We start from the raw sequence: 12,554 nt of genomic DNA, 5'->3' as shown, positions 1-12,554 counted from the left end.
CTTACACTAATTTAAGGACTAGAAAATGCCATAAGGGTTTTTTTTTTTCCCCAGTGATATGATCCTTACCATAACCAGCCCAAGACTTCTTCTTACTCATTTATTCACCCATTCACCATTCAGGAAGTCTTACCCCTGTACATTTCAGAAATATCTAAGCATGTCAACCCGCAGCCGCTCCAGGAAATGAAGAGGTAACATTGAGTGAAGCAGATATATTTTCTGCCCTTTAGCAAGGTCTAGTGTCATTGGGAAAGCCCAGTTAATAAACCAATTACACAAATAAGCCTAACATATGTACAAGGATTGGTCCCGCGGAGGAGAGGTTTAAAGCAATAGGACAACATAAGTTAAAGAAATAACCTACTTGGGCGCCTGGGTGGCTCAGATGGTTAAGCGTCTGCCTTCGGCTCAGGTCATGATCCCAGGGTCCTGGGGTCGAGTCCTGCATCGGGCTCTCTGCTCCTTGGGAGCCTGCTTCTCCCTCTGCCTCTCTCTCTCTGTCTCTCATGAATAAATAAATAAAAATCTTAAAAAAAAAAAGAAAAGAAATAACCTACTTTATGGACTTCAGACTGAAGGTGATTAGGGAAAATTAAATTATGTAAATTACAGCTAAATGCCAAGAATGAATTGGTATTATAGAAATTAAGTGAGGTTAAGAGGAAGAAGGGAGTATTACAGACTATCTTGAGCAAAGGTCTTCAAATGGGTGAATCCTAACACATTAGAAGAAATAAAAAATCATGAGAAGTAAAAAATTTAGCTCTGATTCCTGAATGTGTTACACTAAAATATACCTTTGTGAGATACTCAAAACACTACCTAATTAAAATAAATGGTTGACCTCCATTTTAATTGGGGAACATGGGTATCCTGGGATTTTCAGTGACAACTTACATGACATTGGGAAGGCAATTCCCAGCTTCAACTTCAAGTTGTTTGGTGTTCTGATTGGATTGAGTTAATGTGGATCATTTGGGGAGTTTACAGTCACACGGTGGGGAGACCCCAAAATACCAGCATTAGAGTATTGTCTGTGGAGTATTGTCATTAGAATATTGTCAGTTCTCCCATCAATTAGGTCGTTCTGAGCATGTGCTAAATTCTGGCTTTTTCCATGTATATGTAACTTTCTTTAGACTATCAGTTTAGTGAAACAGAGAAAAAGTTTGTCTCAGAATAGAATAAATCCCATGCCTGATCCCCACCCATTGCTTAACTGTCCTGGGCCCAATGGATAATGAGCTAAACCCCAAAGTCCAGATTGACCATCTTCCTCTCAATCTGAATACAGGAGAATACACTTACTTATTATCTTGGATAATATTATTGGATAATGTAAACATTCAACATAATATATTGGATATTTATTGTATTTGTTGTATCTTGGATTTGCTGTTACCTAAATTTCACTTCAAATTCCCTCAGTTGGGGGTGCCTGGGTGGCACAGTCAGTTAAGCGTCTGCCTTCAGCTCAGGTCATGATCTTGGGGGCCTGGGGTCAAGCACCACATCGGGCTCCCTGCTCAGCAGCGAGTCTGCTTCTCCCTCTCCTTCTGTAATTTCTCTCGCTCTCACTCTCTCTCAAATAAATAAATAAAAATTTTCAAAAATCCAAATTCAGTTGAAGGCTATTGGCCTGTGGACAGGGAAATTCTCTGCCTTAAAACCATTTTTATTTGCAAGGTGCTCATTGCATGCCCAATTTCAGGTTAGGTTGACGAGATGATCAAGCAGAAGTTTCAATAGAATTACCTAAAGGAAAATCTATGCAAGAATTTGCTCTGGAACTTCCTCATGTTTTCAAAGAAAAACAGTTTCAATTTTAGATTGTCTTGTGGGTCTAGGAGATGGGTGGGGTTCAGTTTTCCACCAACTGGTTTGTTCTCTTCCTGTGTTAGTTCCACACTCCACGTGCACAACTTTTCCAAAGCCCTGAGCATCTCCAAGTTTCTGGAGGACAGATTGGCTCCCTTGTTTTCCATTTTATTCTGTGCATATGTTAGGTTGTACCTATTTCATTAGATTTATTACACACCCACTCTGCCCTTAGTCCCCAGGCAATATGGGTGCCAAGCCATCAGACATCTGGAATAGCATTTGGCAACCCAGATATCAGATACACGTATCCAAAAACTCAAACTCTCTCCATCCCTAAACAGGGACTTGAAAATAGGTGACAGGGAGGGCATATTACTGTGGTTTGCCCCAAGACAAGGCTCCTCCAGAGAAAGAAGAGGGGGGAGGGAGGACTGAGGTCAATAACATAAGTGATACAGGAGGTTGACAGGATGTTAGAGACCAGGTGCTCACTGCTGACTTGGTTGATCTCTGTTCTGGCCTCTCTCTTTCTCTCTCTCTCTCTCCCCTTCTTTCCCAACTCTTCAGATATACATATAATTTATCTCCATTATGGATGTGCTTCTCTTTCTCTTTCCCTCAGAAGGAGTGGAGTCAATGCCTCCCTCTGCTTCCTACTTCCTCTCTCATATCATAATCCAATGACAGAATCAGCTGAGAAACCTCAAGAATTCCTGAGCACGTCCCTGAGATCTTTATTTTTTTTTTAAGATTTTGTTTATTTATTTGATAGAGACACAGCGAGAAAGGGAACACAAGCAGGGGGAGCGGGAGAGGGAGAAGCAGGCTTCCTGCCGAGCAGGGAGCCCAATGCGGGGCTCGATCCCAGGACCCTGGGACCATGACCTGAGCCGAAGGCAGACGCTTAACGAATGAGCCACCCAGGTGCTCCTCCCTGAGATCTTTATATCAGATGTAGACTTCTCTTGGATTCAGAGATTTTGTTCACATTTTAAGGATTTATTTTTTTAAGATTCCATCTATCTATGAGAGAGAGAAAGAGAGAGGGAGACTGACAGCACAAGTGGGTGGAGGGGCAGAGGCAGAAGGTGAAGCAGATTCCCCGCTGAGCAGGGAGCCCAACGCAGGGCTCCATCCCAGGACCCTGGGGTCATGACCTGAGCCAAAGGCAGGCACTTAACCAACTGAGCCACCCAGGCCCCTCATTTTAAGGATATAGTGTGCAGATTACTGATTCCAACTGTGGCCTCACAGGATTCTGGAGCTTCACCAGTGTATCTACATGTGATTTGTTAGCTGAGAAATATCCTCCATGTTGGAAACAACAAAGTATCTCTTATGCTCCAATTTGAGGCAGTGGACAGTGCTCTTGATCTTTGAATTTTCAAATTCTCCAGTCGAGCTTGGCCCATTACCTGTGTGCATGAGCATCTGAGCTTCTCAGTGCACTGCCCAGGCTCCTTTGGCCAACTCCAGAACTAATGTGTTTCTCTCCTTTATCCCACACACTGTGGCTACACTAAAATGTTTGCATGTCCCTTACCCTTGATGTTACTGCATCAACTTAAATCTTTGCATACATGACCACTGTGTAATATTGACCATTCCCATATGAGTTAAAAAGTGACAAGTCCACCCCATACGAGGCCATCCCATCTAGTGTTAAGGTCCAACCAGGGTACTGGATTCCTCTCTAGACCAGAGCCTGGGTTGAGGTTTCAGACAATCTGCTATTTCCCACATGGTTTCCAGTAGTAATGTCCATTGTGAAAATACCCTGCTGTTGTTCCCTCTCTACAGGTGACCATCATTGTGATTTTAAATTAATCATTTCATCCCTTTTCATGGTTTTTGCACATTTTATGACTCCTACATAATTTATGTTGTGTCTTGTTAATAATGCAATAGTGTCACATGCATCCTTTTGGCTTCCTTCTTTCACTCATCATTGTATTTGTAAGATCAATCTGTATTTATTATGTTTGTAATCCTAGTTTGTGCATTTTAACTGTTGTATTATATTCCATTGTATAAAAGTAACACAAAATACTCATTCATTCTTCAGGTGGTGGAATTTTGTTATTTATAGTTTTTGGCCAATGGGAGCAATGTTTCTCCCCTGACTCTTGTGCCTATATCCTTGGGTATATGTGCGCGGGGTTCTCCAGGGCAAACTTCTAGGTGTCGGACTGCCTGATCATAGCTGCATATCTTTTCCCCTGAGCCAGAAAATCCACACTACCCCCTACCAAACTGGCTGGAGCAATTTGCACACCTACCAGCAGTGCTTTGAAATCAAAACAAACAAATATCTCTCTATCATCTTGGAATTCACAGTCTCATTTAATTAGCACCACAACCCTGAAGGAGCGATCATCACTACCAGTCACACAGGAAAGCACCAGAGGCTCACGCAGGAGAGTGCTGATTCCAGGTGCTGATGCTGGGGGAGGAGCCAGGCAGTAAGCACCTGGTGAAGAGAGAGAAGCCTGCAGAATCCAGACAAGGTGTTGGGATGTCATTCTGGGCTTGCATCTTCCAGGCTGGATAAAAATTTCGGTCCGTCAAAGCAGTTACTCAACCATATTACTTGAGTCTCTGCACTTAGAGCTGGAGGTACAGACTGGAAACTCACATCAGGGAGCATGCATGTGACAAAAAGACATTTGTGATACACAGTGTTGGAACAGAACAAAGTAAGTGAGTGGAGTTATGGGCACAAATGTTTCGTGTGGATGAAACTTCACGTCATCAGGGAGTGGGAATAAGAGAAGCCAGACACTAAGGAGGCAGCAAGGCAAGGGGCAAGGTTCGTGGTGGAGGAGCCTCCTCCAGGGAGCATTCCCAGCCTCGGTCTTTGCCTCCTGCACAGACGACAGTGCTTCATTGCCTTTAGGTCTTCAGCACAGAGTTCATACAGTTCATGAACCTCTTTAGAATCTTCTGTGTCATTGCAGCCTTGTGTGTGTGTGATTCTGTTCTAAGGTTCTACAAACCCCAAAGAGTGTGTGCAGCGTCGTCCTCAGTTTACCTTTTGATTTCACCTTGGGCACTTCTCTGGCTGTGCCACGCCTGAAACACCAACACTGCTAGTTCCACCAGGACCAGTGTGGACAGACCCATTCGGATGAGATTCTCCAGTGTGTGATCTGGAAGTGGGGCTAGGGACAACGGGACAGAGAGGTCATGCGGGGCAGGACAGGTCACGCCTACCACAGCACCCAGAGGGGAGGTCTAGGTCTCTCCTCCCCTTGAACAGGCCATATGCACCGCAGGCTGACTATGTTCTGATACTCAGCACTCGTGGAGTCTGGAGTCTGCACTGATGGGGTGATAATAACAGGAGCCCCTAAGAGTCAGGAATGCAGAGCAGATGAGTAGCTGGGGATATCTCAGCCCATTTTTCCCCTGAGGATCTGAATTATAAAATCTCCCTTTTCCTGTCCTGAGGAAGGACCTCGGCTTTCACAGTGATCCCTCCTGCAGCTGTAGGTGAGGCACAAACCCTCTTGTCTCCGATTCCTTTGCATTTAGACTTTGCTTTGGGGTCTTAATGACAAAAAAGGGTTCAGCCACACCCCATGCCATGAGCTGACAGTGCACCTGTTTGGAAATTCCTCACACCTAGATCTTTCTTGCTCTCTCATCAGACCGAGCAATAGCCCACACTGAGCTTAATTTCCTGGGGAGGAGAGTCCTGAGTTAATCCTCAGCTGAGAGTCCTGGATTCATGGATGAGAGGTGGGTGCCCAGGGATTCCTGAGGGTCAGAAACACAAAGGGGTGAGCACCCAGGGCTACCAGTCTCTGCTCAGCCTCGGCCCATTCAGTTTCATCCTGCATCTGTGTTAAGAACATTCAAATGATTTTCTTTTGCTATTTCATCCATCCATCCATTCATCCATTCATTCACTATTGAGCCAATAGTTATGGACTATCTGGAAATATAAATAGATGTATTTATATACATATTTGTGTATTTATGTACATTACACATTTGATATAAGATATATTTATATATAAATGTATAAAAATCACATACTATACATAAATGCATACAATATACATATTATATATTATATAATGTATTTTATATGCTATATATATCTGTATGTAAATAGAGACAGACATAAGTGGTGAGACATTTGTATGTATACAATACACAGGAGTATGTGTGCCAGCATGCGCATGTGTGTCTTGGTGAAGGTAATAAAGAATAATCAATGTTCTTATTAAGAAGAAACATGTGGAGTGCCTGACTCTAGCATCTGACTCTTGATCTCAGCTCAGGTCTTGATCTCAGGGTTGTGAGATTGAGCCCTGCATTGGGCTCCACACCCAATGAAGAAGAAGAAGGAGAAGGAGAGGAAGAAGAAGGAGGAGGAGGAGGAAGAAGAAGAAGGAGGAGGAGGAGGAGGAAGAAGAAGAAAGAAGAAGAAGAAGAAGGAAGAAGAAGAAGAAGGAAGAAGAAGAAGAAAGAAGAAGAAGAAGACGGGGAAGAGGAAGAAGAAGAAGAAGAGGGGGAAGAGGAAGAAGAAGAAGGAGAAGAAGAAGAGGAGGAGGAGGAAGGGGGGAGAAGGGGAAGGAGGAGAAAAATGTGTATCAGATAAGATGGAGCTATAAATAGAAAAGTCTGTAATACATTTAGGACTGATTAAACACTTTTCTAAAAATTATAAAAGGTGTTAATGGGGTATTTGTATAGGGTCACCAGCCAAGGTGTCATTTGGAAAAGGATTTTAAGTCAAAACTGAAGAGTGGCAAACAGTGAGGCATAGGAAGAGAGAGTGTCAGTATTTATCACACAATGAATGACAACATCCTTTGCCCAAGCTATTCTATTCTAAGAATTTAACCAAGAGATGAGGGGTAATTGCTTCCACATACCTCTGTGCATTAGGTATGTGCAAGGATATTCATCACAGGATAGTCTGAAATATCAAAAGGCTGGGAATAAACAAATTGCCAATGCCAAATTATAGGGTACTGGATACATATATCCTGACACTTTCAAGCAAGAAACAACGATACAACCCTTAAAAAGTTTAAAAGAGATTTGTGTTACTGACACCAGATAATTCTTTAGAATGTATTTCATTTTTTAAAAATAGAGCTGATCAGAACTGTGTCTATAAGATGTTGATGTTTGTCCACCCATGGAAGATATGTTTGTAGGTTCTCCCTGAATGTTCAGGGGGGAAAAGGTAGGTGAGTGTGGTTGGGTTGGTTTTGGGGGATTGAGCAAGTGGTAGCAGAGATTGAGAGGTAACTACTCTTTTTGTACCCCATTTGTGAACAGTTTCCAGGATGGACCATGTCAATGCATTCCTGTTAAAGAAGTAGATAAAAGCAAGTCTTCTGGCTTTTTCAGAGATGCTGCATTTCACACGTGGGTCGGGGCCCAGTGGGGGGTGTGGGGCAGAGGAGGGAAGGACAAGGTGCATCCAGAGAAGTGGCTGCTGTGGGGTCATCCAGACACTAGACAGACGGGATGGGGAAGAAGACATTCGCACAGCCCCTCACCTGTGACCATGAGCTTCAGGGGGTCGCTGGGGTGCGACAGCAGAAAAGGGGTGCTGCTGAGTGACCCGTAGCACCTGTAAGTCCACCTGTGGTCCAGCATCGCAGGGCACAAGTCAAAGTTCGCCTGAAATTCCCCATCTTGGTGCTGAGATCTGAGGTGCGGGGGGGGGGGGGGCGGCTTCCCCCTCCTTGGACAGAAGGAACACATCAAACAAACTGGGGCTCTGACACCGCAGGGTCACATTCTCTCCCGGGGCCACAGAGGGCCCCGGCTGGGCAGACAGGGTGGGAGTTGGCCCCTGTGGGAGCAGGACTGGGAGAGAGAGTCCAGGGTGTTAGGGGCGGCTCCGCCCTCTCGCCCCTCCCCTGAGCTGAGATGAGCTGTCACTCAGGCGCTCCATCCAAGTGCGGCTCCTGGCTTCTTCTGTTCCTTTTCTTAAGATCGCACTTTATAAGGTATGATAGGTAAATAAAGAATGTCACTTTTTTATTTAACTGATAAGGTTTTTGCTATTTTGTTATTTGCGATTTTGATGAGTAAACCAAAGAATATTTGCATTCTGGAAAAAAAAAAAAAAGATTGCTCTTTCCTGTCCTGCCATCTCTCTGCCTGTGCTCCCTGCCCCCACTTCCAAAAAGACCCTGAAATGCCAATCCAAGAAAAGTGGGAGTGTGAGCTGGGATATGACTCCTCACCTGCGACCAGGATGTACAGGGCGTCGCTGGGGGCCGACCACTCGGAGGAGAGCTTGCGTCCACCATAGCATGTGTACCGGCCCCCGTGGGAGGGTCTCACAGGGCCCAGGTAGAAGTCTGCCCCAGAGAGCTCAGCCTGGGGCTGTCGGCCAAGGCGTTGGGGAGGGTCCTGTGCGCCCTCCTTGGACAGAGCGAATCTGTCGTAGCCGACATCAGAGCGACACTGGAGGGTCAGGCTCTGTCCAGGAGCAACCACCGGCGCTGGCAAGACTGACAGGGATGGTTTCCTAGACACACCTGGGAGAAAAGGTGTTTCTGGTTTCCGAGAGGGTCAGGTTCCTCCTCCTCCTCCCACAGGCCTCCCACTGCTGGCTCCCAGAGTCCTGAGCTCTCTTGCCCCAACCTCATCCTACCCTGTGTTCCACCTGAGATGAGGCTCCTCTCACTGGTCTGGAGACCCAAGGAGTTCTAGGATCGTGCCCTGAATTCCTCACCTGAGATCAGGAGCTCCAAAATGTGGCTGGAGGTGGACCACACATAGGGAGAGCTCAAGAAATAATCATAGCACCTGTATGTCCGCCTGTGACTTGGGCTCACATGGTCCACAGTGAAGAGTGCCTGGAACCACCCATCAGCTTGGTGCTGTGAGTCCAGGTGTCTGGGGTGGCCCTCTCCTCCTTCGCTACACAGAACAAACCAGTCAAAATCCTGCCATGAACCACACTGGAGGGTCACGCTCCCTCCTGAGGTCACAATGGGGCTGGGCAGGGCTGAGAGGTTGGGTTTGTTGAACATTGCTGGGAAAGAACAAGTCAGATGTGTTAAAAGGGGAGGGGGCGCCTGAGGACAATGTGCTAAGTGAAATAAGGTAGACACAGAGGGACAAATACCGCATGACTCCACTTCTATGAAGAATCTAAACAGGGCCAGATTCGTAGAAGCAGAGAGTAGAATGGTGGCTGCCAGGGGCTGCAGGGAGGGGAAGGGGGAGATCGTGGGTATAGAGTTTCAGTTTTGCAAGATGGTTCAGTTCTGGAGATCAGCTGTGCAACACTGTGCCTATAACAATCCTGTATTGGACACTCAAAAATTTGTGAAGAAGGTAGATCTCGTGTTCTAAGTTCTTACCGTAATAAAAAAAAAAAAGGAGGGAAGAGAGGGGAACACCACCCCCAGATTGTCAACGGGACCCTGCTGTAGAAAGGGAGGTCCCTCCCCGGGCACAGTCACCTCACCTGTGTGGACGGAAGAGCCTGCTCACCTGTGACTGCCAAGTCCAGAGGCTTGCTGGGAACTGACCACCTTGTTTGTCTGTGATACAAGCAGGAGTAGTGCCCAGCAAGGTGGTAGGTCATGTGTGGGAATGGGAACTTGGCCTTGTTGCTGGGTCCCAGTGGAAACTCCCTTCTCAAGGGCTCTGAGACTCCTTCCCGGTACAGGAAGTACTGGTCAGCTTTCTGAGACCGCTGACACTAGATGCTCACAGCCTTCCCCTGGGCCACCGCAGGGCCTGGCTCTGCCCAGATGATGGGTGTGAGCAGCATCTCTGGAAGAGAGTCAGAGTTGCAGTCCCTATATTCTCTATGCCTCAGTTTCCACTAGCTCTCAGCCCTGGGGCCCCTTGTACACCTTCTTTATTGATCAGTTTAACATTCCTCTCCTCCATCCTCCAGATGCCCTGGCAGGGAGGGGAGTCCTATATTGTGCCCAAGGAGGAAGTGGGACCTGGGACCCCCAGGGATGGGCTCACCTGCCTGCACGTGGGTCATCTGGCCCAGACACAGTCCTGGAAGAGAGATCCCAGTGAGAGGCCACTGACTCCTGAGCAGATCCCCACCTTTCCTGAGCATCCCAAGTTCACGAGACCTCCTGAGAGATCACAGCCTGGCTTTGAGAGGGCTCCCCTCTCCCACACAGGAGTCTATCCCCATCCTTCCAAAAACTCACCGAAGCAGAGAAGGACTGTAAAGGTGATGGTCATGGTGCTGCCTCCCACTGGACAAGGCTGCACAGATGGACAAAAGCACAGAAACTGGCAGACCTGACATACCCAAAGGATGCGGGCAGCAGGGGGCTTTCCCATCGGTGGGCTCAGAGAAGGGGGCTCTAGAGGACGCCTGTGCCCCTGCAGATAAGTGAGATCTGATCTGTGGTGAGCCCAAGCTTCTATCTACTAGGCGTGACCTCCTTCCTCAAGAGGGTGGGGACCGAGTTTCCAATCCTGAGTCGGCCCGGTTGGCCACATACAACCTGGGTGTGCCCAAGGGAATACCACTTCCTTTCTCAAGATCTCCATATATGGGGATTTCTTCCCTTCAGCCAGTCACCCAGCAAATGTCCATTTGAACCCTTAGATTTTTTCCAGGCCCTGGACATTCATCTGTGAACGAGAAGATGTAGTCACAGTGCCGGCAGGGCTCGGATTATCAGAAGACAGATGTTCAATAATGGATCTCACAATTACTTATTTGAAAAAGAGAAACACACAGAAATATGAAAATGTATAGCAGTAGGGAACTATAAGCTGTATATTAAAAAATAGAAACCTTGTACCCATCCTCACGGGGTATCCTTAAGGACTGATTATGCACTCGCCATCACTCATCATCAGGGAAACGCAAATCAAAACAACAATGAGATATCACTGCACATCTATTAGGATGACTATTCCCGAAACACACACACAAAGACAAAAAGTACTGAAGAGGAAACAGAAAAATTGGAGCCTGTGTACACTGTTGGTGGGAAGGCAAAATGGTACAGTTGCTGGAAAACAGTATGGAAGTTCTACGAAGTATTAAAAATAGGACTGCCATATGATCCCGCAATCCCACTCTTGGGTATTGATCCAAAAGGACTGAATTGGGATCCCGAAGGAAAATTAGCACTCTATTGTTCATTGCAGCATTATTCCCGGTGGCCAAGATGTGGAAACAATCTAAGTGCCCTTCAATGGATGGATGGATAAATCACATGTGGCATCCACATACCATGGAATATTATTCAGGAAATATTCTTAAGAAGGAGGAAATCTTACATTTGTAACAACATGGATGGACGTTGAGGACATTGTACTAAGTGAACTAAGCCAGTCACAGAGGGATGGATACTGCATGAATCCACTTACATGAGGAATCTAAAATGTCAAACACGTAGAAGCAGAGAGTAACATTGTGGCTGCCAGGGGCTATGGGGAGGGGACGTGGGGAGGCGATGTTCCACGGGTACAGACCTTCGGTTCTACAAGGTGAGCAAGTCCTAGGTATCTGCTGCACAACATTGTGCCTGCAGGTAACAATACTGGATTATACGCTTAGGAATTTGTTAAGAGGATTGATCTCTTTTCTATTGTTCTTACCAATATAAATTTTAAAAAGACAAGTGACTATGGCGTCAGACTTCATAGTCAAGATGGCAGACCAGGCCCATGTTTGGAGTCCCCTTCAGCTCCAAATGCAGAGAAGCTCTGGACAAAACGTTTGTAAAACATGTGGTCATGGCCAGACAAAGAGAGAAGTGGGGGTTCCATAGGGGAACAAGGCTGCGTAGGGATGACCAGGGGCTGAAGCAGTGCAGTTGGAGCTGTGCTGAGAGGGAAGACTTACAGTATGCTGGTGACCTTAAAAATAAGCCTTGCCAGTTATTTCACCAGCAAAAGATGGGTTTATCAGAAAATAGGAGAGAATCCCAGACCGGAACAAACATGCTGCACCAAAATCATGGTCAAATTCAGGGAACAAAAGGGAGGTACGATTTTTAAGGAGAAAGAGGGTAAGTTGGGAAGGTTGCAATAAACTAAAAGTCCAATGGAGTTAAATGGGCATCAGAAGACTCCGGGAACCAGACTGAGGGTTACACAAGGGAGGTGGGTGGGGGATGGGATAACTGGGTGATGGGCATTAAGGAGGCCACATGTGGTGATGAGCACTGGGTGTTATATGCAACTGATGAATCATTGAATATTATATCAGAAACTAATGATGTATTATATGTTGGCTAATTGAATTTAAATTAAAAAAAAAAAAGGAAGTGTGGTGGCTTCTCATTGGCTGAGCTGTTGCCCCGGGGGATAAGCATAGCATCTCTCCTCCTGGCTGGAATAGAGGAGTAGTACCCAGAAGCAAGGTCAAGTCCATGTAAGTTCAACTCCACCTCTTCCTGTTGGGTCCACCATTGACTACAAGTGGTAGAGCATGACAGTTTCCTGGCCAAAACCTCCTGACTCCATTTTAGCAACCGATTTTCACCATGCAAAGAACTCTGAACAACAAAAAGACAAATAACCCAACTACAAATAGGCATAGGACTTGAACAAATATTTCTTCAAAGAAGACATGCAAATGGCCAACAGGTACATGAAATAGTTAAATAAATGAATGAATAAATAAATAAAATCTTAAAAAAAGAAATTATACACAACTCTCTCATTTTATATCTCAAGCCTCACACAGAAAGAGAATAAATAACATGTGCCCAATACTCATATGAAAATTAGCAAAACCAAATTAAGCT

The 12,554-nt window shown here is 45.8% G+C and overlaps 1 protein-coding gene across 1 annotated transcript; it reads right to left on the bottom strand.

Annotated features, from left to right (window-relative positions):
• Positions 1 to 4,855: 4,855 nt before the first annotated feature.
• Positions 4,856 to 10,023, bottom strand: LOC123323627 (leukocyte immunoglobulin-like receptor subfamily A member 2; the record flags this gene model as incomplete). The annotated part of the gene is given in 7 exon segments (XM_044912068.1): positions 4,856 to 4,985; positions 7,347 to 7,521; positions 7,523 to 7,637; positions 8,033 to 8,339; positions 8,537 to 8,839; positions 9,793 to 9,828; positions 9,990 to 10,023. Coding segments are annotated over 7 exon segments (1,100 nt in total), but the record flags the coding sequence as incomplete, so codon positions are not given.
• Between the last annotated feature and the right edge of the window lie 2,531 nt (positions 10,024 to 12,554).

Source organism: Neomonachus schauinslandi, unplaced genomic scaffold, assembly GCF_002201575.2.
Source record: "Neomonachus schauinslandi unplaced genomic scaffold, ASM220157v2 HiC_scaffold_57, whole genome shotgun sequence".
NCBI lineage: Eukaryota > Metazoa > Chordata > Mammalia > Carnivora > Phocidae > Neomonachus > Neomonachus schauinslandi.
The sequence above is the reverse complement of the archived record's forward strand: the minus strand, read 5'-3'. Positions and strand labels throughout refer to the sequence as shown.